The sequence below is a fragment of the Pteronotus mesoamericanus genome, unplaced genomic scaffold (genome assembly GCF_021234165.1).
Source record: "Pteronotus mesoamericanus isolate MK-2021 breed Mesoamerican mustached bat unplaced genomic scaffold, CSHL_Meso_final contig_1193, whole genome shotgun sequence".
Taxonomy (NCBI): domain Eukaryota; kingdom Metazoa; phylum Chordata; class Mammalia; order Chiroptera; family Mormoopidae; genus Pteronotus; species Pteronotus mesoamericanus.
Window position 1 is genome coordinate 2,239,415 of NW_026555039.1, and position 22,945 is coordinate 2,262,359.

Sequence of the window (22,945 nt, forward strand, 5' to 3'; positions counted from 1 at the left end):
AGAGGTCCTTGTAAGCAAATATCGGGATTTAGTCCAAAGCCTGTTGAATTACCTTTTGTGCAAACTCCATGTCTCTGTGTCAGTCACGGGTGGGGCTCGGGGGCGAGGGACGCCAGGAGGACCCCCGTGAGCCCCACCCTGCAGGACCCACCAGGCTGCTCCTGCTACAGGGGGTCCCCGCCCCAGAACACAGACTCCCGCGGAAGCCCAGCGCCCGCCCCGATGTCTGCTTGGTGATGAAAGGCAAGGTGGGGACCGAGGAAACGGGGGACGGACGACAGACGAGAGCCAGCTGGTCAGGAAAGTGCCGTCCTGCCTCCAGGCTCCAGACAGGCCGCCCCGGGACGGAGCCCGGGTGGGCCCGGCCTGACCAGAGCCAGCTGGACGGGCCACCCCCAACGTCCCGCGAGACCGACCCCTTCCAGCCGCCCGCAAACGGGAATGACAAAAAATGCCCGGAGTTTCTCGGGGAGCAGAAAGTCTCCCCCAGCTCGGTGGCCTGATGGATCTCAGACATGCCAGGCCTCTCCCCGCCATGTGGGGCCCGCAGGACACTCGCCAGCGGGTAGCTCACCCTCACTGGTCATTCCCTGGTCACACGATGTCACGGAACAGAAATCTAAGCATTCAAGGATCCCTCCCTGCCCCTCCCCACCCTGAGTCACTCACTCACCCCACCCTCAGGGACCCCCCCGGTCTGGTAAATGCTGCCCCTGGGGCCCGGGAACCCGCGAAGCCCCACCCTGGTACTTTTGCAAATACAATGTCCGCACGTCCCCCTCCCTCCCCTTCCCTCACCCCATCTCTGAATTTTGCCCATGAAGATAGAGAGCCCCCTTTCAGCCTGGGGTAGAAATTTCCCCCTGGACAGAGATTTTAACAAAGACGATAGGAGTACAACCTGGCTGCTCCCAAGCGCACATGCCGCCTCCTCCAAGAAGCCTCCCTGGTCTGCCGCCCCCACCCCTGCGCACCCCACCTACGCGGAGCCACTCTGAGGTGGGGTCTACGCTGTCTTCATTTCCGTCGCCCGGCAGGGCAACGCCGTCACCACGAAGGCCCAGCCCCCAATCCCTGGCACAGAAAGTACACCTGGGGGAAGCGGGTCATTTCCATACAAAGGGATTTGATGCGTCTTTAAAATAAAGTAACTCAGGCTGAAATGTGATTATGCTTTTGCAACAAAACGAAGGCTTGGTGCCAGCCCCTGGCACGGGCTTCGCGGAGCCCCACGGCCCCCTGGCACAGCCCAGCGCCCCCGCTGGCCGTCCGGCTCTGAGTGACCCACCGGCGGATGCCACTTGTGCTGTCGCTTTCTGTGGCTTTTGCGGGGTTCGCTCTGCCCATGGCCGTCCCCATGGACCCCGCTGCCCCCAGAGCCACCCTCCAGCGCAGAGAAGGCCCGGCCTGGGCAGAGGCCACCACCCACCCACAGCAGCCCCTGCCCGGCAGGCCTTCGGGCCAGGGATTGGCTGGTCAGAGACAGGCAGGAGCTCGGCACAGCCCCGTGGAGCAGCGTTCAAGGGTCGCCCAGGTCCCCCGCCCCCTGTCCCCCAGGGACGGCAGCCTAGGAGGGGCGTGAAGGGGCGCGCCCTCGGAGGGGGGCGGCCGAGCAGGGGTTCAGAGAGGAGGGGCCAGGCCAGTCTTGGGGTGGCCAGGGGCCCCCGGAGAAGCCAAGGGTCCGCGTCTGGTGCCTGGGAGGGGACAGGAATCCTTCCAAAGCCAGTGACACCCCCGCCGACCCAGCAGCCCTCCCTCAGCCCCACTGCGCCCCCTCCGCCCTGCCCAGGGATGTGGCGCAGTAGGGAAAGCAGGAAGCACAGGCCGACAGCGCCAGCTGCCGGGGTGCCCCGAAGAGAAACAGGGCCTGGGGTGGCCTCGCCCAGGCCCCAGAATGAAGCCACGCCCAGCTGCACGGGGTTGGGGGCACGGAGGTGCGGGGGGGGGGGTCCCTGACTCACAGGCAGGGAGGGGCCAGGAGGCGGCCGTGTGGGGTGAACTTCACTCCCCACCTGCCCGCCCGCCGCTTGCCTCTGGGGGAGAGCCTCCGCAGCCATGCCCGCCACTGCCCCCCCTCTGCTGGGCGCCCGGTCCTTCTCCCCAGACAACCCCTGAGATGTGCAGAGAGGAAAGAGAGGGACCTCGTTCTGTGGCCGCAGCCCCATCCAGCCTCACGCAGGAGCCCGGCGGCGGCCCAACCAGCGCTTCTCCGGGAAAAGCACATCCAGGACGCAAGGCTCTGCCCCGTCCCAGAGGCGCCGCAGTGCTGCCCCGGCCTTGGGGGGTCCGGAAGGCTTCCTGGAGGAAGAGGCATTGAAGGACAGGCTGGAGAAGAGCCGCCGGTCTCCAGGGGTCAGGAGGATTAGGGAGGAGGGTGAGGACCTCGGCCAGGCCCACTCCCGCCTCGGAGCAGGTGGGGGCCACAGCCCCGGTTCCGTCAGCCCCACACCGCGGGGGGAAGGGGCCGAGCCCAGCTCGGGGCAGCAGCAGACACACAAAGAGCGCCTGTTGTGAGAAGGGGAGCGGAGCCCCTCCTGGGTGAGAGCCTGGAAGTTCTGCCCTTGGAGGCGGGGCTCGGGCCACCTGCTGGCCTTGCTCCTGGTGACCCGGGGCTCTGCTGGCTCCTGAGGGCACAGGCCTCTCCGCACCCCACAGCCCCTTGCCCCTGGTCCTCGGTCCCTGTTCTCAGCGGCCAGGGGAGGCCCCGGGCTCGATGGGAGGCAGGGCTCCCGTCCCCGACGTTTCCTGGCCCAGCAGAGGGGCGCTTTGGGAGGACCAGCACCTCTGCTCTGCTCCGCGGGGGCGGGGTTTGCACACTCCCGCCCGGTGGGAGCTTCCTCCTGCACCTGTCTCAGCAGGACACAGGCAAGGCACCCGCTGGGAGCCCCAGCAGCTTCGGGCTGGGGCAGGCAGATCTGGGGCTCGCGAGGACATGGAGCCCCGGCCGGCACTCTCCCTGGGTCCCAGCCACTGAGGCCCTGCCGGGTGCCAGGCCTCCTTCCGCGTGCTGGGGACAAGTAAGAGGTCTCCGGAGCCAGGAGGGGCCTGGGGGGCCTGGGAGCCCTCCTACCCCCAGCTCAGGCCTCGTGGACCCAGCTGGACCCCCCGACCTCGGCTCCTCCAGTGCCTGTCCTGGCTCGCCTCCCCCCGCAGCCCTGCACCCTCCAGCGCCCCTGGTGCCCAGGCTGAGAGCCAAGCTCCTCCGCCTCTGGGAGCCCTTCTCACAGGGCTCGCGGACCCCACGCCCTCCCACCCTCGGGCACCCGCGGCTTAGACGCAGGTCCCTGCCCCCACACTCCCCGACAACCCCTTTCTTGACCCAGGGCCTTTGCACACGCTGACCCCAGCCTGGGACGCCATCCCTCCCTCGGCTGCGGGGAGGAGCGCGTAGCAGCCCCTGGCCCAGCCGCCAGCCCCACCTGCTCGGCGCCCCCCCACCGGGTCACGCTCCCGGACGGAGGGCAGGAGACCCAGGGCGGCGGCAGCGCCCACAGCCACACAGGGACCACTGCGCCGGTGCCACCCGCTCCCCGGAGCAGAGCCGCACCCCCACCCCCGGGCTGGGCACCGCCCGCCCCCGCTCCTCTGGGGCCGGGAGGGCCAGAGGGCGGGGGTCTGGGGTCAGGGCTTTGTTGATGAGTCGCCCTGCAAACTCGGCAAGCTCTGTCAAAATATTTTTAGCATTTGTTCTGTTTTTAAAACCCTGAGGTATTAGAGTGCACTAATCTTTAAAAAGGTTAATTTATTCATAGAGATTTTGACAGAGATGTATGGCGCTGTGCAGCCATGCCCCTTCCCGGGGGGAGTGAGCTCACACGGCGCAGGGGCGCTCACACAGGCCGGACGGCGGCCACTGGGGACCGGGCCCCTGATGCCATCCCCGCCGGCCTGGCCCCCGGCACTGGCCAGGCCACCCCCCCAATTTGCTCGCTGAGCTGTGCCTGGCCGGCAGGGCGGGGCCCCGCACGGCCATCCTTGTAAGAGGCGGGGCCCGGCCGAACCCCCGGCCAGGGGTCTGCTCACACCACGGTGGCCGTGTGGCCGCAGGAAGAGCCACTGAGAAGCCCTCTTCTCCAAAGCAGCCCCCACCGGCCCCTGGGGCCCTGAGTTGGGGGCCCGCAGCCTGTCCCCCGGGGCCTCGCTGGGTGTGTGAAGCACGTGGGCGGGAGGGAAGACGGCCTTCGTCCTGGGCCAGACCTCCGGGGCCCAGGACTCCCAGGGGCCTAGAGAGGCCACGGGGTCCCCAGGGTGGACTGGGCCCTGTCATCCAGCGGTGACCCACCCAGGCAGAGCCCTCACTGCACCAGGACCACAGCTTCAGGGACCCAGGGGAGCAGGCGGCACTGGGGGGGTTGTGTGTATGACACTTTGGGGAAAAGGAGGCTCTGTCCCTCCAGCACCAAGATCGGTCTCACCCCAGGGCCCTGACTCCAGCTCTTCTACCAGCCCCCGCCCAGGCCTTCCTGTGGCGGCATAAACACCACCTCCTCCAGGAAGCCCTTCCTGACTGCCCATGGACACCCCGAAACCCAGGCCCCAGCATGTCACTGCTGTGCCCTTCAGCCACCCCCGCCCCCGAAAGGCGCGTGTCCACTTCTCAGCTGCGTGTTTGCCGTCGCTCCCCGGCCGGAGGGGCAGCACCCGGCGTGGAGGGTGCCACCAGCCTCACCAGCCCACTTGTGCTCCCCGTGAGCCATACATCCATGTCCGCATCGCTGCCTGCCCTCCAGGGGGCCCCCCGGGGGCCACCTGGGCCCCAGGCCCTGATCCACTGAGCTCAGTAATCGCGCTCCCGGATGGACCCGGGCCTCCGTTTTTTGTTTCTTCTCTGCTGGGAGTGACGCGGCAAGATGCGCCTCGGGCCGGAGCCCATCCAGGCGGCTCCTGAGTTGGCGCTACCAGGCCCACGGGCACGGCCGCCTCCGCCCGGGCAGTGTCAGTGCCCCCAGCAGCCCGGGCCCCGCTGTCGGGGAGACCTGTCCGGCCTGCCCGGCCGTGCCCTGAGCCTGGACACTGCGCCCCGTGAGCCGGCCGCCCGGACGTGCGAGCCGCTGGTCCCGGGCGGGAGCCCGGCTCCGATGCTGGCTTGTATGCGGTTCTGGGCGAGGGCCTTCCCTTTCTGCAAAACGGGCGAGCAGGCGTGTCCCAGCGAGCACACACAGAGCGTTTTGGCCTAGCGGGAAGCTCGGTAAATGACAGCGTCCCCCGTGGGGACCACGGTCAGCTCCCTGGCTGGGCCCAGGGGAGGCGGGACTGGCAAGCAGGTGGAACGTCGCTTCCCACTGCTCGGGGACACCGTGGCAGGACCCACACCCCACATCCCTGGCACACTGCACCCCCGCCGCTGCCACGGGGACCCTGGGCAGCCCCGCAGGGCCCCCCGACCCCGAGTTCCCAGTGCACAAGCCTCGGGGTGTCCTTGAGGAAGAAGGGCAGCACAGGGCGATATGGGGCACAGATGCTCTCTGGCCGTAAACAAGGCGGGAGCGGGCAGGGATTGGGTTACGCGGGTGGAATACCGGAACGTAAACACAGGACGGTTGGTGTGCCTCAGGTGAATTAGCCTGATTCAAGCTGTCAGCTTCAGGAAGTCTGAATAAACAGGGCTGGCCGCCTCTCCTGGCGTAGCAAGGGCGAGGATGCCGAGCGAGGCCCGCGGCCCAGCTGCCCCGACAACCTGCGGGCAGCCGCGGCCCTGGCCGAGGGCACGGCGGTCACGCGCAGCCCGCCAGCAGGGTGCACACTTCTGGGAGGCCGCTCAGGGTGCGGGGCCAGTGGCCCCAAGACTCAGCTTGGTGTCTCTCTGAGCCGCTGCCTTCCTCCGGAGGGCGGGGCCGCGGGGACCCTGGCCACCCCACCCCCAGGTGCCAGCCAGCCACCGGCAGAGAACGAGGCGTGGCTCTGCTGGCCTGGGGGCGTGTCGGACCAGCGCGTGTGCCCGCTGTCTCTCACCGTGGGCAGACGGGATCGGGCACACCGGGTGCGGCTGACCTCCAGGGACAGGTCTCAGGAAGGTGGCCCCACCCAGGGCCGGGGCTCCCTCAGCAGCAAGACGCGCGCCCCTCAGAGCACGCGGCGGGCGGGCGCGGAGGGGATGCACCAGCCCGGACTCACGGCGGACCCTCCCCGGGGCCCCCTGGTCATGGCGGCCACCAGATGGACGCAGCCCGGCCTCCGCCCTACAGAACCGCTCGCTCTCACGTGCGGCCAGACGGCAGGCCGGGCTCAGACCCGGGGCGGGAGAGGCTCCACGCCCCAGCCGCCCCAGCCGCCCCAGCCGCCCCAGCCGCCCCCTCGCACACTTGAGCGTCCGCCTTCGCACGGCAGCAACGCTCCAGGGAAGCTCCGGCAGATCGAAAGGGACCGGGGACCCGGGGGCCGGGCCCACCCTGAGTGGGGGGTCTCAGGACCACTTTGGGCAGCTTGCCCCCCCCTCCCTCGCCCCCCACCTTCCCCATGCTCACGCCTGCATCACGGCCTCCGTCGGGGGTGGGCACGCCTGGGTTGGCACCGCCCGCCGCCACGGCTCTGGGTCGTCACCTCTTTCTCACGGGTATCGCGTGAGTTGGGAGAAAACCCCCTGAAGTCCCATCCCATGGCCCCCAGAGAGGAGCTCCTGATGCTCCTGCACCCCTTCCTCCCCTCGGCCTGCCAGGGCCCCCACAGATAGAAGACACAAGGCCTCACCCTCTCAGAACCCAAATCCCCAAAACTGGGCGGGGCAGCCCCCCGTGGCCCTGCCCGTCCGGGTCGGGGGCCCCACCTGCAGGGGCGGCTGGTTCCGCCAGAGCCATGGCGGCGCAGGAGGAGCCCAGCCGGGGCGCTCAGGGCCTCTGTGACCGTCACGGCCAGCCCTCTGGGGCCTTCCCGGGGGGGGGCTGGGCGCACCCACAGACGGGGGAGGAAGTGGGGCCGGGATCCCCACCCCACACTGGGCCCTCCTCCCGTGGCCCTCAGAAGAGGACAGGCATGCGCTTGGGGGGCGAGGCCGGGTCCCGCCGCCGCCGCCCTGTGCGGGGGAGGCCCTGAGCCCCACGTGGGGAGCGGTTCCCGGGAAGTGGCCACAGGGGGGCACCGACACCTTCCACGCTCACTGGCTTTCCAAACAGGCCGGTGACCAGAGACGCTCAAGGCTCTGCCCTGCCCCGTCCCCAGAGCCGAGAAGCGAGTGACCCAGTCACCGAGCCCCCAGCCTGGGAACCGGCAGGTCTGTGCTGAGCCACCCGCGGGGCCTGAGCTGCAGCGGCTCAGAAGTCCGGTCTCAGACTCAGGGCCCACCCTGCCAGGCTGCCCCGGCCCCCAGACAGGAAGGCGGACCGTCCTCCCCTTTGGCTGGGGGTTCCCCGTGGCAGGGACCCGAGAGGCACGGCCTCGCCCACGTGCTGCCGCCTCGAGGGCCTCCTCGCCCTGGCCCCGCCGGCTGCGAGCTCCCCACGCCCACGCCCACGCCCACGCCCCCCTCAGGCCCGAGCCCCGCGTGCACATGGGCCTGGACAGGGCTGGGGGCAGGGGGGCGGGGGGGGCAGGGACGCACCAGGTCCTTGGGGCGGCGGGAGGAAGCGGTTTGATCTGTGGATGGGAGTTTGTTGATATCCATTTCCTTTCCTGGAGGAAATGCGTGCGTCTTAATTCGGGGAAGCAGCCGGAATCAGCAGCGGGGGCCCCAAGCCACCCCACCGCTCAGGGGTTCAAAGTCTGGTGGGTGGGGGCCCGGGGAGGCTCCTCCTCCAGCTCAGGGCTTTGCCGCCTGCGTGGAAGCCTCCGCTGGGCCGGGCCTGGCCCTGCCCGGGCTCTGCTCAGTGTAGTGCCTCGGGGCGCCGGGCCCAGGAGCCGGGCCCCTGTCCCCGCCCAGCTGCCCCTCATGGTTGGCAGTTTATTTTCAAACCCGTTCATAGCACGGGTCCTGGCGCCATGAGGACTCAGGTCCTGCAGTGCTCGAGTCCCGCCTGGGCCGGAGGGGACCACGTGCCCTGTGTCCCCGCCCCTGCCCACAGGCTGCAGAGAGCCAGGTCCCCGTCGGGGGCAGCCAACAGCATCCCTGCGGGACGCAGGATCTGGGGTCCGGGTACGGGCGTACGCAGGGCGGCCTGGCTGAGGGCCCCAGGTCCTCCTCGGACCAAGCCCCCGTGGGGGCAGCTGTCCCCAGGGTCCCCAGAGAGACATCTTCCTCCCTGTGCCCAGCACTGCGCCCCCAAGTACACACGCGGTTTCCTGCCCTCCCTGGAGCAGGCAGCTGGTGGCTCCGGTGGCCTGGGTTTGCCGTCACTTCCCCGCTTTTGCGGGTTTCTCAGTGGCACCTTGGGCCACAGGACAGAGGGGAGGGCAGAGCCACCCTGGGGAAGGTTGCGGCTGCCTGCCTGCAGAACGCCTGGGCTGTCCCGCGCTGCCCTGTGGCCGAGCTGGGTGACTCTCTTGCCAGACCCGAACGTGTCACCTGTACAAGCCACAGTCTTCATCAAAACCTCAGGGAGCCAGGGGCTGCGGAGAGACAGTGAGTAAACGGAGACCCTGAGGGCTGCGGTCCGCGCCCGGGGCCAGGGCGACAGGCACGCCGGGGCTAGAGCCCCAGGCATGTCCTCGGGGGGCTCCCAGGGGGCCGGTGTCACAGGCAGGAGGCCTGCCTGCTGACCCCTCCCCGGGAACCTCCCTTCCCAAGCACCCGCCCCCAGGAAGAAGGTCAAAGACAGGCCTCGCCCTGCAAGCCGACTACCCACAAAGTGCCTGGGCCCCGGCAAGACCAGAAACCGCCTTCCTACGCCCCCGACAGCCTCGGTCCTCCCAGGTCTGGGAGGGTTTTGTGTGTCCGTGTGGCCACATAGGAGGTCCCGGCTGCGCACCTCACCCTAAGACCCGGGGCGGCCGGAGGCGCCAGGCGCAGGGAGGCAGGGTGTGGGCCGGAGCCCCGGCCACAAGCCCCAGGGGCAGCCCCTGCGCCTGGTCAGCCCCAGGGCCTTCTCGCCTGACGGGCATCGGGAATGTGCCACCCCGAAGGCTAGCAAATCAGCCATCGCTGCGCTTGCAGGGCGGAACTTGAAGTTCTAGGGCTGATGTGCTGCTGTTTCGGCCCCGGATGAACAGAACCTTCAAAACCTCAGGTCCGTCCGGCCTCAAAGTTTACACTGAATTTAACACATGAGCTCTGCTTCGGCCCAGCGCGCTCGGCGGGGGGACCGCGGCCCCACGGGCAGGCGTGCACTGGGCGCTGGGGACGGTGCTGGGCACGGGCACGGGTCAGCCCCGCCCTCAGGCGGCCCCGGGTACGAACCGTGACACCAAGTGGAGCGGGAATCCCTGCAGCGGGAGGCACATGCGTCTCTATTCCTGCTGAGAAAGGAACCAACATCCCCCCCCCCCAGTTCAGTGGGGCCCGGTCCAGCCTTTCGGAAGCAGGCGCCCGAGTTTATGGAGAGGGAGGAACATGGGGCTTGTTGCCCCAGGAAACACCCGCCCCCAGGCAGGCCCGCCCACAGCCTCTGACCCTGCTCAGGTGGGCACCCGGCTCCCCTCCCCCCTGCCCGCCACCCCGGCCAGCTCCCCGTGGGAGGGACGGAGGGGGCCCCCAGGGGGTGTTCAGGGAGAGACTCGGCCTGGGTGGGTTTTTGGTCTGCAGTCACCCGCCTCCAGCCTGGTTCCAACTAGAGGGTCCCTTGGTGGCCCTGGGAGAGGGGTGGGGGGGGGAGCAAAGCTGAGTGGCAGAAAGCCAGCCGGGTGGCTGGGGCCAGGCCTGCCTGCTGGGCACTGGCCAGACAAGGGGGCCAGGCGGAGGCCCGGCCTGAGGCCCCCAGGGGCAGGTCCGCGGAGACCCTCCTCCCCGGGAGCAGGAAGGCCCGTCTGTCCCCAAGGGGCTCCTTCCGCCAGTTCCCTGAGCGACCAGGGAGTCTCTGACACCATCCGTCTCTGGCAGTGTCGACCTGAAGGAGCAGCCAGATGCCCTGGTCCTGGGAGGCCCCGCCGAGAGCCAGGGCGCTGAGCGAGCAATGCTGCCTAGGCCTGGACGGGACCCCAGGCTGCTGTCCCCAAACGCCCAAGTGTCTGGACCACACGGAGCTGTGCTCTGGAATCTCTCTCAGAAGACCTCACGCGGGACCGGGGCCCTCACCTTGGGAGCACCCATCTGCCCGCCACCCCGGCTCACCTCCACCTGCCAGGGCGGAAGCTTCCTCCCCAGGCCCCCGAGCCGGCCACTCTACAGGGCGCAACGGGCCGCCACTCAGCGCCCAGCCCGCAGCCAGCCGCTCCGGCTCTCCCAGGGGCTGCGGAAACCCCCAGGACAAAGCCACGGCCGGGTCCTCCGGCCCCACGGAGGACCTGTCTTCTGTCTTCTGACACCCAGGACGGGGGGACCTCGGTGACCCTGTGTCCCCGCGTGAGGAAGCGCACTGAGGAGGAAGCGGAGCTCGGGGGACACCGTCAGCAGGAGGGGGTGTCCTCCAGAGGGCCCCCTCGCCTGCACAGGGTCACATGTCCTGGGTCTGCAGAGACAAGAGTCCGCGCCCAGGGCCCAGATGCCACTCGAGAAGCGCACACGGATGTGCGGGGGCAGGTGCCCTCCAGCCACCTCCTCCCTGCTGTCCTGGCCTCGCCGGCCAACAGGGGAACCCTGGGAGAGCCTCGGCGTCCCTGCCAGGCTGGGCGGTACACGTGCCTCTGGTGGCCCCCGAACCCAAGAGGAGGCCTGCGGAGGCCACTCCAGCCCCAAGCCGCATGGGGAGGGGCGTGGCTGGGGGGACGGGGGCGGGGGGCCCAGGCTCCGAAGCCCCACCCCCAGCTGCGTGGCCACAGGTCCCGGGCGGGACCGTGAGGACAGCGGCAGCAGTGGAGCCCCGTCCTCCCTCTGAGGCGGACAAAGTGGGGAGACACCCTCACTCCCCTCGCAAAACCCCCGCTGACCGGGGCATGACACAGAGCGCTCGCCGCCCCTGCTCTTCGGGGGCCTGTGGCAGCTTCCCCTGGCCTCCGCCCCATCTGCCCCGGCAGCCTCGCGGGTCGGACGACAAGCACAGTTGTCCCACCGTACAGAGGAGGCAACCGAGGCACGGAGACACCCAGCCGCTGGTCCGAGGCACCCCCAGGAGAGCGGCCCCCCAGCTCGACCCTGCTCTAGGCCCTCCCAGAAAGGTCTGCTCGCCGACCCCAAATGATGGGCATGTGTGTGTGTATGTGAATTGGTGCACACACATACACGCGGGTGAGCGAGCACACATGTGTCTACAATTTGGTGTGTGTGTATACACAGTGTACACACATATGTATGCACATGGTTAGTGCACACATCTGTATATACGTGTTTTAGTGCACATGTGTGCACACAAGGGTTTGGTTCACACATGCACGTGTGTGTTAGTACATGTGTGTGTGGATTCACGCATGTGTGTGCACATGGGTTAATGCACGCACACACATATACATGGACTGCATACACACATGCGTAGGCCATGAACACCAGGAGAGGCTGCAGCTCCCAGAGCCCGGGGAGACCAGGTGACATCACATCGCTCCAGGTGGGGGCCTGGGGCGGGGGGCGGGCGCTGGCAGGTAAATCCGGGAGGAGCCCGGCACGCAGCGCCCGCAGCCAGCCCAGCCCGCGTCTGCATGCGTGGGGTCCGGGCGACACCAGCAAAGGGGCAGCCGGGGGAGGGGTGGACACCGCCCAAGGCGGGAGGCCAGGTGTCAGGAGAGGACCCCCCACCTGGGTTGTCGGATGTTCTTCTCAAGGCAGCACTGGGGTCACGGGGTTTGGGAAGAAGGCTGAGAAGACCGCACTGAAAGCTTTAGGACAATATGCGCCATTTCCGTTGACCAGAAATGACTTCAAACGGAAGAGTGTATTTCAAAATCTGCCCCCAACACGGTGCGTGAATGTAGCCAACTCTCAAAGTCTGAACACTGCTGAAGGCCTGACCACGGCCGACTCGCGCCCACAAGGCTCTGAGCGCCTGCTGGGTGCAGGGCAGCCAGCGACCCAGGGGCCTGAGGTCACAGGCTGTCGAGACTGTGAGCCAGGACGAAAGGGCCCCATGAGGGCCCTGGGCTCAGAAGACACGGAGGCTCCCGGCCGCACGTCTGGTGAGCAGGCCCGGGGGACACCAGGGGACCGTGGGGGCCCTCGCTGTGCTGCCGGCCTGGCCCCTGCTCGGTGACCGAGCCAGCCCACCGGCAGCCCAGGGCGGCATCCCCTGGTTTCTGAGAGAAAGGTGGCCCTCCGCCATGGGTGGGTGGGTCCCTGGCAACCAGAGGCCCCGCCCAAGCAGAGGGCAGGGGCAGAGTGCCCTCGAGGTGCCCGCAGTGAGCTCAGCCCTTGGCCCCAAGCAAGGAGGCTCCCTGAGCATCGGGTGAAGATGGACGATCGGCCCGGTTCCAAACGAGTCGCGCTAATGACTGTTGAGCACGTCCGTAACTTCACCCACAAAACTCAGCCCGCGAACCCCAGCGCGGCCGGGTCCTTGATTAATGCTAATGGCTTTTCTCACCAGCTGTGAAAATGCATTTTCCATAATTTAGCTGTCATGACAATGGGAAGGATTTATAAAACACACGCGCTCTGCGTGCCTGGCGGGCCTGGAGGGCGGCCGCCCGAGGAGGAGCCGGGAGCAGCCGGCCCTGCCCCCGCAGCGCGCAGGCGCGGCCCGCGGTCCCGCCTGGGCACCTGCGGCCAGCTCCCCGGCCGGGGCGCGGCGGCCTCCACGTCTGCTTCGGAGCGGGGCGCAGGGCCTCTCCCCGAGCCAGGGAGGAAAGGGGGCAGGGGCCCCCTGTCTGGGACCAGGATGCCCCCTCTCGGGGGAAGCAGGGAGGACACACCGCACTCCAGCCCCTGGCCCCAGGGGCCAAAGAAGCACCCGGGCCTAGCAGCGCCCACAGCCCTTTGAAGACGCCAGGTGAAGTCTCTCAACGGCAGAAGCGACCGTGGGAGGACCCACGCTCCAGCCACGGGCGCAACGGGCTGCAACCCCAGCAGCAACCCCAGCACGGTGGCCTCTGGCCAGGGACGGGAGCCCCAGGTGACAGGCGGCCCACCGACCACTGCCCCTCGGCTCTCCCCCCGCCTGCCGCCGGCACCCTCACCCCCGTTTCAGGCACCCCGACCCTGTGGAAAGGGCACGGGGGTGGGGTGCGCGGGGAGAGGCCGGCGCGCAGAGCCAGCATCGAATCAATTAACGCCAGCCCTTCCGAGAGTCTGCCGCGCACGCGTTGCCTCCAATTAGCGGGCCTGGCCGCGCGCAGGCCCGGAGCCACGGCCACGGAGACTCGCCTTCTTGTTTTAATCTTTACCGAGCCGGCCTTTCGCCTCCAGCCCGTCTAATTGAAACTAATCTTCGCGGGCAAGGCCTGTCTCTTCCCCCTAATCCTCCTCCGAGGAAGTTCACATGGTCCCAATTACCGCGCACCGGCCCTTTCCTCCCGCCCGCGTCTGCCTGTGCCAGCCTCCGCTCTGGAACGTCCGCGTTATTAACTCCATGCCTGTGAGTTCCTGCCCGTCACGGGCCGCGAGATGCTATCGCGGCCTGCGACGGATAGGGTTACCGCGAAAGCATTTTGGGGGCTGCGTTTCGCACAAAGGCGGCAGAGGGCATGATGGCGCGGAACCGGCGGGCCCCGTGAGCGCGGCCCAGGGGCTGGCCCTCGTCCCGGGCGCCGGCTGCGGCCGCTGGCCGGGGGTCCAGCGGGCTCTGGAAGCTTCTGAGAGGGGCAGGGAGGAAAGGAGGAGGGCAAGAGACCGCTCCCCCCGGAGAGCCCCTGTGCCACGTCGGGGGCTGCCAAGTGGGAGCGAGGGTCCCCGGCCCCGGCCCCACGTCACCACAGGCCCCTCGGAAATCTCGCGTCTCCAGGCCGCGGAGAGTGTCCCGTTTCCGAGCTCCAGGCTGCGGTCCCACCGCCGCCGCGTGAGCGTGCGGGCCAGGCCTCCGTGTGGCCGCTGGCGGTGTCTCTGACTCGTTTTTCAAACAGAGAAACTGAAATGATTCTTATTTAATAAAGGCAGTTGTTGTTTTCCAAGTCCCCGCACCCAGAGCAGGGGGAGGAAACGGTGAAACGGGCTGAGCGGCTGGCGGCCGGGAGGGCCCTCCCGCGCGGACCCACGAGGCCTGGCTGGGCCACAGGCACCGAGGCCGCGAGCGGCATCCCGGTGTCCTGTCCACCGGCGGTCCTGGCGAGGGCCCGCCGTGCTGGCCTCGCTGGATGGCCTGTTTATGGAGTCAGAGGCTGAAAGCTGGGGGTGCATAAATCCCTCCTCCGCCTCCATCCCATTGTGCACACCCGCCGGCAGGCTCAGTTTGTCTAGAACAATCCACGGATCGGGAAGGAAATTCCCACAGGAAAGTCCCAGCCAAGTCCCCGATGAGTGGGACCGTCTGGGCACCTCTCCTGGAACCCTCTTTCCACCCCTGGGGCCGGCCACGGAGACCTGGGTCACAGGCTGCGGTGGCTGCTGCCCCAGCTCTGGCTTCCTGGCTGGGCTGTGGAGCCGTGGCCAGGAGGAGCCCGGGCGCCGGCACGCCGGCTCAACACCCGCCGCGCTCTGCCTGGGCCCCCGCCGCGCTCCCCGCCGGGCTTGGCCCCCAGGCCGGTGAGCCGGCCCCCCCAGAGCGCGCCTCCGGCCCCCTCCCGCAGCCTCTCCTCCGCCACCACAGTCTGCGGTCGCCGCTGTGAGCGGGGCTTTCTCCCCTGGGCTCAGAGCCGCTCCTCCCAACCCCTCACGGAAAGGCGAGGACTACGTCCAAGGACGTCCAGCGCGACACTGCCAGATGCTGGGTCCAAGTAGGACGTACGTGGTCCCCCAGAGAAGATCCCCCCACTTCCCGTTCTGCAGCTTCTGGGCTCAGCCTCACTCCTGTCTCCTCGGGCAGTGCCCTCCCAGCCCCCGGGAGCCCTTCCTGGCCAGAGGCCACGGGGTCCCCCCACCCCACGCGTGCGAGTCCCAGCTCCCCTAGCACAGAGCTGACGCCGCACCGACCCGAACTGGTGCCTCCTGGGCTGGAGGGGCAGGGGGAGGCCAAATGGCGTGGAGCAAGAAGCCGCAGAGGCCTCTTCAAAAGCACAGCAGGGAAACCGCGGACATAAAATAAAACGTCAGGGCAGCTCGGATCTATCTAAGAGACGCGGCGCCAGGCGCTGACGAGGGTGTGGAGCGCCCGGGGTCCTGTGTGTGTGGTGCCCCACCGGGGATGGTCTGACGGTGCCTGTTCAGTTAAACCTAAACTTAGCAGAGGACCCAGCCACTCCGGCCCTAGCTCCTTACTCCAGAAATGCAAACACGTGGCCAACCAGAGACCGGCACGTGAGTGTTCAAACACCCAGACACCCTGAGCCCCTCCCTGCAGTGGGCACGACGCGTGAATATAAACAAGAGATACACGTAATAGAGGGATGGCGGAGCGTGCAGTGCATATAACAGATACGTGTGGTAGATACAACGTGTCGATACATGTGACAGATACAATGTGCCAACAGGCACAATGCATGAACATATACAATGAATACATGACGTGGATATAGCAGGTGTGTACGATGGATACAGTGTATCGACGTAGGGATTGGGCACGATGACTGAATACTTCCCAGGCTTAAAAAGTGAGGCGTTGGCGCCCACAGCAACTCAGCGGAATCCCAAAACAATTACACAGAGAGAAAGAAGCCAAACCAAACAGAGCACATACTTGCACTCGGCTAGGGCAAAACTCCGGAAGAATCCAAACTAATCTACAATGATAGGGATCAGATCCGGGGTTGCTTGAGGGGCGGGCGGGAGGGGCGTTGTCTTCAAAGGGCAGGAGAGAACTTTCGGGGGGCGGGGGGCAGTGCACTATGACCCGAACGGGAGGACAGTTGTACGGTGTAGACACTTGTCAAAGCTCATCTAACTGGACACTTTGTTGGGTGCATTTTCTATCAGTGGTAAAATGTATGCAACGTAACATTTACCACGTTAACCAGTTGGAAGCGCACAGTCTGGTGACATGAAACGCACTATTGTGCCACCGTCACCGCCATCATGTCTAGGACCTCGTCTTCCCAGGCTGAAGCTCTGTCCCCACCAAACACCGCCCGTGATCCCACCCCCTCCCCAGCGCAGGCGCCCACCGCTCTGCTTTCTGCTTCCGTGACCTTGGGTCCTCCAGGGCCCTCGTAAGACTGTCTTCCTACAGCACAGTCACACGCCACGCAAGGACACTCGGTCAATGGGCCCCCCACGTGGCGGCGGTGCATGTGCTTGCAATGGAGCTGAGACGCTCCCGTTGCCTACGACGCTGCAGCCTGCACAGTGTCGCGGTGGCGCACGGTCCTCGTGTGTCGGGCTGGCGGCGGCGTGAACGAGCCTGCTGCTCCGCTGGCCGGGGAAAGGCTCCGCGTGCCCCGTCACCGCAGCGGGCGGCGCTGTCCGGGCTGGTGTGCGCGCACACCGACCTTGGCGCCACGAGCAAACCCGCGTTATCCTGTGTGTCAGAGCCTCCTCCCTTTCTCGGGCTGGGTCATCTGGTTGTGCACCTGCGTCTGCGTATCCACCCGTCCCGCCGGGGACCGTCGGGCCGCTCTGACCTGCTGGCTCGCGGCAACGACGCTGCTGCGAACACGGGGCACTAAGCGCGTGTCAGGCCCTGCTTCGAATCCTTTGGGGCCTGTACCCAGAAGCGGGGCCGCTGGAACCGAAGGCGGCTCCGCGTGTCATTGTCTGAGGAGCCGCCACATGGACGCCCACGGCGGCCGCACCGCTTACGTGCCCGCCTGCGGTGCCAAAGGCTCCCAACCTCGCCGCGCCCGCGCCCGCGCCCGCGCCTGCTGTTTCCATACCCACGAGCCTAATAAAAGGCAGTCTGGCCGGAGCCTTATGTCACGTGTCAGTGATGCCTCAACCAAGGGATCTAAAATTCTTTTAATGAAAAAAGTCGGCGTGAGACCCTGGCTCTCTCTCCAGGCCCCGAGCCGAGGGGCCCCTCCCGAGCCCTGGGGTCGGTGACCGGGCAGCCCGGGGAAGCAGCCCCGGAGGCCCTGGGTAAGGCCAGGGGGAGCCGCCGGCACCCCAGGGCCCCTCCTCGGAGGGCGGCCTCCCCGGGCCCGCGCCTGCCCCTCGGGGCACCCCCAGCCCGTGTTCAGACCAAGCTTTTCTGCGGACCCTCACCAGCAGCTGGCAGACAGCGACAGTCCGACACCCAAGCCACCCACACCGGACCACCCGGCCCCTCCCGGCACTGGCGGGCGCCTCTGGGGCAGCTCAGCTCCCACAGACGCGCGAGGCCGTGCGGCAGATGCCGCCAGCACCCCTGACGCCTCCCGGGACCCTGGGCGGCGGGGCCCCCCCCCATTGGCCACACCCCCCACCGAGGCCAGGGCGCGTGCCTGCTCGCGTTGCCCGTGACGGCCCCGGCACCCACCGAGGGGCTCAGGAAAGGGCCCTCCGGGGACACCTGCCAGCTGCCCCCGGGTGCTTCGTACGCAGAATCGTGGCGCCTCAAACACACCTGCTTGTAAGTAAGAGTGACGTCTGTCCACGGGCTGTGGGAGCCCCCCACGGGCGGGAGCAGCAGCGTTCAGCAGGTACCGCGAGCCTTGTCCTACAGAAGCCACGCTCGCTCCGGGGACAGCGTGGCCGCAGAGGCGAGCCCACGGTGGCCTCCTGGGGCCGCGGCGTTTTCCAGGGCGAACGTGACCCACCATGGGTGTCTGCTTCCACTTTTTAAGAATAACAACCGGGCACAAGGGCGTGACAAACCCAGTGTGTCTGGGACGCCCACCTGTGTGCGAGGCTGGGAACCCCCAGCCTCCGGGAGCGGCTGCCCTTTGGGGGTCACGCCGGCGGGCCTGGGGGGGCTCTGTTTTGTCTCGTTGTGTGACCACCCTTCCGAATGAACGATGTCCAGTGTTTTCAGTCGCAGAACAGACAGCACTGTGGCATATATCCCATCACGCACGCAGCGGGGGTCAGGCGTTTTCACAGGTGCCCGATGTTCCTAACGTGGGTGCGTTTGCTGGGGCCGCCCCGACCGAGGGCCACGGACGAGCGGCGGGGACAGGCCCAGGCCCCGGGGGCTGGCTCTCTCACAGCCCCAGGGCCCGAGCCCCGGCTGGGCGGGCTGGTGCCCGAGGCCTCTCTCCTGGGCTTGCCGACGGCCATCTCCTCCCTGCGTCCTCACGTCCCTGCGTGGTCACATCTCTGTGTGTGCCTGTGTCCTGATCTCTTATAAGAACACTGGTCACATTGAACGGGACCACCCCAGTGACCTCATTTTACCCTAATCACCTCTGTAAAAACCTCTCCAAATACAGTCCCACCTTGAGGTCCTGGGGGGCCAAACCTCCACACAGGAATTTGAGGGGACACGAGTCACCCCGTAACTTGAGGGCTGCGGTCTCTCTCCTGCCTCGGACGCCACCGGGACACACCCCCAGCAAGCCCACTCCCACACACGCCCGTCATCGCAGGCTTCCGGGCGGCAGATCCCACGGTAAAAAGCTCAAAGCCAACGGCACAGACACGCGGGCGCCTCGCCCGCCCGCGTCCACCCTCCCGGCTCCCAGCCCGCGGCCCAGCCCGGCCCGTCCTGGGACCGAGCGCGCCCGTGTGCGTGAGTGGAGTGAGGCCAGGAAGCGCCGGTGACGTCTGTGGCCCCCGCTGCTGGTCGGTGCAACTGGAAGCCCGGGCTTCGGCCACACCACTCGGGGACACCCCCAGCGGAGCCCCCAGATCCACCAGATGGAGGCCTGAGTGGGGACAACCACGCTGGGCCGCACTGGGAGAATTTGGACTTGTTTTTTCAACCTCACTGGTGCACAGACTTAAACGTGACTCTTCGTGACTTAAACGACTCTTCAAGTCTCGTTCCCAACATCTCTGAGATTCGACTGGCTACAAGGAGTTTCTGTGACCGTGGAACAGCGGCCAGACACCACGTCACTGCTGCCCGGGGCAGCCCGGAGAGGCCGCCCAGGGCGCCAGGCCCCGCCGGTGGGGCAGGCAGGGCAGCACACGCTGGGGCCGCTCGGCGCTGTCCTCGGCCGGCTTCATGCCGGCGTTGTGACCTTTTTGGCCGCCGGGCCGGGCACGTGCCTGGCACAGTCCCGCGGGGAACACTGGTCCTGCCTCTGCTTCGGCCACTGCCTTCTTCCACGAGCCCCAAAATGCACTTTGCACCTGCTCAGAGGGAAGCGAACCCACATCTGAGTCCCAGGGTCCCAAGCTTGTTTAGGAAAAGATGCAGAAGCGTCAAGGGCCCTGAGCCTCTGAGCAAGGGTCACAGCACGTGGGGGTCAGGAGACAGGCCCGGGGGCCACCTCAGAAGGAAGTGACGATCATTTGCATAATGGGTTTCTGTGGAAACCCTAATTCATCTTAGATCTCACTCAGGGTCTGCTTCCTCCAAGTCACCGCGCTGCCTGAGCACCGCTTGCTCGGGGTGGCTGGGGACTGCTGGCCCGAGTCTGAGGCCCAGCGCCCGGGGAGGGGGCGGGGGCAGGCTGGTGGCGGCAGGGGGCAGGGCTATGTGGTTTTCCACCAGGAGGGGGGCCGAGGGGGACAGTCACCAGCGGGGCCCACAGCTGAACGACACTGGGGGCCCGGAAGCCACTGGGACTTGGCAGTTCACACCCCAGGGTGACAACAAAAGTCCTGGGGAGCCAAAAGCTCCCTCAGGGACCTGCGCGACCTCTGCAGATGACGTCGCGGGCTCTCAGGGGACTCCAGCTCGGATTCCACGTGGCTCCCCGGGGGCTGGACTTGCTGTGGCCCCCCAACCCCTCCACGACCCAGCTCCTTGTCCGTCTGTCCCCCCGCCCTGCACCCACTCAGGTGTCCCCGCGCCCCGCCTGCGCACCTGAACCCAAACCCCACCCCTGGAATTCACAGTCACTGGGGCCCCGGGGCCTGGCCCCCAACCGCACAGCCGGGCTCCGGCCAGCGGGGGCCGAGCTTCTGGAAGGCTCCAGGTGGCGGGAGGCAGGAGGGAGCCCCATGCTTCCCGAGGTTCTGGGAGAGGGCAGCGCACACAAAGCCCCATTCTCCTCGCCCGCCGCCCAGCCCCCCCGCCGCGGACGGGAGAGCCGAAGCCACATTTTCCATGAGGGTTTCCCGCCCGCTGGCCGCTGCTCCCAGCAAAGCCTCTTTGTCCCCCCTTCCTGCCTGGCCCCGCCGCTATAAACACCTCAAGCCCCCGGGGCGAGGCCGTGGGGGCCGGGGGCTCATGCTCCCCCACAGCCTGCAGCCTCCAAGGACCTGCCCCTCCTGCTCTCGGTGCCCACGACAGGCTGGCAGCTGGGGGCCCAGTCACCCTGGGGAGAGTGGGGCCAGGACACCGGCCTCGTCCTGGCCGCTCCTCCAGGCACCAAGGGAGGGACCTGCCACCCTCCCTCTGTGCCCAGTGCCTGTCTCCGCAGAGGCCGTCGGTGCATTGCTGAGACAGAGCGTGCGAGGCGTGGCGGGGGTAGCAAACGTCGTCCCCAGGAGGACGGTCGCGTGGTGGCAGCCCAAGTCCGGCCGGCGGGGCCTCTCCGGCTCCGGGCGAGGGGCTGGGGCCCCCGCCGTGTGCGCACGCAGGCTGGACAGCGCTCCCCCGACAAGGCGTGGGCCATCTCAAACTGCAAACCCACCACAGACAACGCGAGGATCGTGGCACTCAACTCGAGGGGAGCCGTGTTCGCCGTCCGGGCTGAAGCAGGAGGCGGAACGTCGCCCCCCTCCCCGGCCGCGGCGACCCCAGGCGTCCCCCGCTGCGGGCGTCTGTGAGAATGGCCAGGCCTCCCCGAACCGGGGCTGCGCCTCATTGCCAGCGAGCGGCGGCCTGCGACTCCACACCCGCAGCGAACCAGGGTCCTGTCCTCTAGGCTCACTGACGTGCTCACGTGAGGAGAGCGAGCTCGGCTGCACGGGGCTCGTCCCAGGCATGGCATAACTGAGGCCTCGTGCGGGGGACGCAGAGCGCCCCAAGTGGCCTCCATGGATGCGCCTGCCGGTGGCACAGAGGCCTCTGGATGTCGGGGAGCCCGCGGGCCGCCCAGCCCCACATCTCCCAGGTCTGGGCGGGAAGCGGGCGGGGCAGCCGGGCTTTCTCCGCCTGACCCTGCAGCCGGGGCCCCTGACCTCGGGCGATTTCGGGGCCCACGCAGCAGGGGGACGGGCCCAGCAGGCCATCAGCGTGGACTCCAGGCAGGGCCGAGGAGGCTCCAGGGAGCGGGTGTCGCGGATCCCCGGCTTCAGGATGGCAGAGAGCAAGCCGGGCCTGAACAAAGGCCCCCCATCGAGGCACGAGGGGAAGAGGCACTGGTTCCCTGGATGGAGCCCACTTACACCCAAGGCCCTGGCCCCCCCGCGCCCTCAGTGTGTGAAAGTGACCGTCATGGCCCTCCGTGTGGGGGGCCCGTCCCAGCCAACCCGGCCACAGCACAGAGGGCGGGGGCGGGGGGCTCGCCCCTCTCGAGCACCCTCACCGAGAAGGTGGGATCGGGACAAAGCACAGGCCCCACCGGAGGCAGCGGGCCGCGCCTGGTCCCCCGCAGGCCCCCCGCCGAGGGCACCGCGCTGCCAGCCCGAGGAAGGGCTCGGACGGCGCCTGTCCGGCTGCCACCCCCGCACTGCCCCCTCCTCCGCGGGGACCCCTCAGCACCCAGTGGGTGGGGGAGAACCGGAGACGGTCACCCAGGGACAACCCCGCCCTCGCGCGGCCCCAGCCTCAGCTGACTCTATTAGGAAGACTATGTTTTATTAATACTGGATATTAAAGTTTAATACTGTGATTACAGGGGAAAAATGGGACTTCACCTTCGAGGAGTATTAGAGGATTCCAAAGTGAGCCTGCGAGTGAGAGGGACATTTGTCACGGCCCCGCAGGACGGTGGCCCCCATCCATCACACCCCCGGGCAAGCCCCCACGGCTGGGCAGCGGCCTCACGCCATCGCTGTCTCTGCGGTGCTCCTCGGGGTCCGCGCCCGCCCCGGGCGTCTGAGGCCACCGGGGAGGAAGCGTGGGTGAGCGGGGGCACCAAGAGCCCCGCACAGGGCGTCCCGGCTCCGCGCCGGCGCCTAGCCGCGCAGCACGGCCACCTGCCCCTGGGCTGGGACCGGGGAAGGACACCCTCGTCAGCGTTCCTCCTGCGGTGGCAGGCTGTGGGGAGCGTGCCCCTGGTTCGCCATGGGAGTAGGGCCTTGGGGGCCCAGGGGGTGGCTGTGACTGGCTCTGTGCCAGGAGCCCTCGTGACGTGTCCGCCTACTGCCCGGCAAAGCCCCACGGCCCAGGGAGGGCCCCAAGGGTGTCGCTCAGGGACCGACGGCCCCCATCCGGGTGGCCCCATGGCAGGTCCCTCTGCCCAGAGCAAGGGCAAATGGCTGCAATGAGGACCCCGTCGGTGGCCCCAGGGGAGCTCAGGCCACCTCAGGGGTCAGGCTGACAGGCACCGGCCCGGAGGGAGACAGCAGGAGCCTGGGAAGGCCGCGTGCACGGCGGGAACCGCTGCCGGCTGCCGGCGGCCGCGGCCCCTGCAGGTCCGTGGAGAGTGGCAGCAGACGCCTTCCCGGCAAGGCGTCCCCACGGGAGTGACCTCGCCTGGGGGTGACCCCTGACCTCCGCAGCACACGCGGCCAGCCCCTCCTGGCGGGGCCAAACCGAGGGGAGGCAGGGGGAGCGCAGGGGCCCGGGAGGGGCACCCTCAGGGCGGCTCGGGGTCCGAACAGGCCCCACACACCGAGAGATGCCCGGCAGACCCCGGCAAGGCCCTCCGCCCGCGCCACCCCCGCATCCTGGGGGGTCCCGGGCAGCCGGGCTTCAGATGCTGCTTACAGGCAGGAGCCCCGCGGGCCCTCACCTGGGAAAATGTCGGGGGGGGGGGCGCCTGGAGGGAGACCGGGGTTGGCGTCAGGTCCACCCTGCTGTTGCTGGCAGCTCAGCGACACCTTGACCCCTGTATTGTGACTGCGGGGGGTACCAAAGAGAATGGACGGGCGGGCGCTTGGACGGGGCAGGCGGCG

General features: G+C 68.0%; 1 protein-coding gene across 1 annotated transcript; it reads left to right on the forward strand.

Moving 5' to 3' along the window:
• Positions 1–4,850: 4,850 nt before the first annotated feature.
• LOC129078734 (translation initiation factor IF-2-like) lies at positions 4,851–10,326 on the forward strand. The gene is made up of 6 exons (XM_054583693.1): positions 4,851–5,041; positions 5,629–6,393; positions 7,156–7,207; positions 7,995–8,065; positions 9,905–10,030; positions 10,149–10,326. Exons 1-6 carry the CDS (start codon positions 4,851–4,853, stop codon positions 10,324–10,326), a joined length of 1,383 nt encoding a protein of 460 aa, XP_054439668.1.
• The last annotated feature ends 12,619 nt before the right edge of the window (positions 10,327–22,945 follow it).

What these genes read in the sequence shown, in the direction of transcription:
- LOC129078734 (XM_054583693.1), top strand. Translation starts at nt 4,851, where the DNA reads ATGCGCCTCGGGCCGGAGCCCATCCAGGCGGCTCCTGAGTTGGCGCTA. An exon ending in CGTGAGCCGGCCGCCCGGAC is followed by an intron (nt 5,042 to 5,628) that starts GTGCGAGCCGCT and finishes CTCCTGGCGTAG; the next exon opens with CAAGGGCGAGGATGCCGAGC. An exon ending in CTGTCCCCAAACGCCCAAGT is followed by an intron (nt 10,031 to 10,148) that starts GTCTGGACCACA and finishes TCCACCTGCCAG; the next exon opens with GGCGGAAGCTTCCTCCCCAG.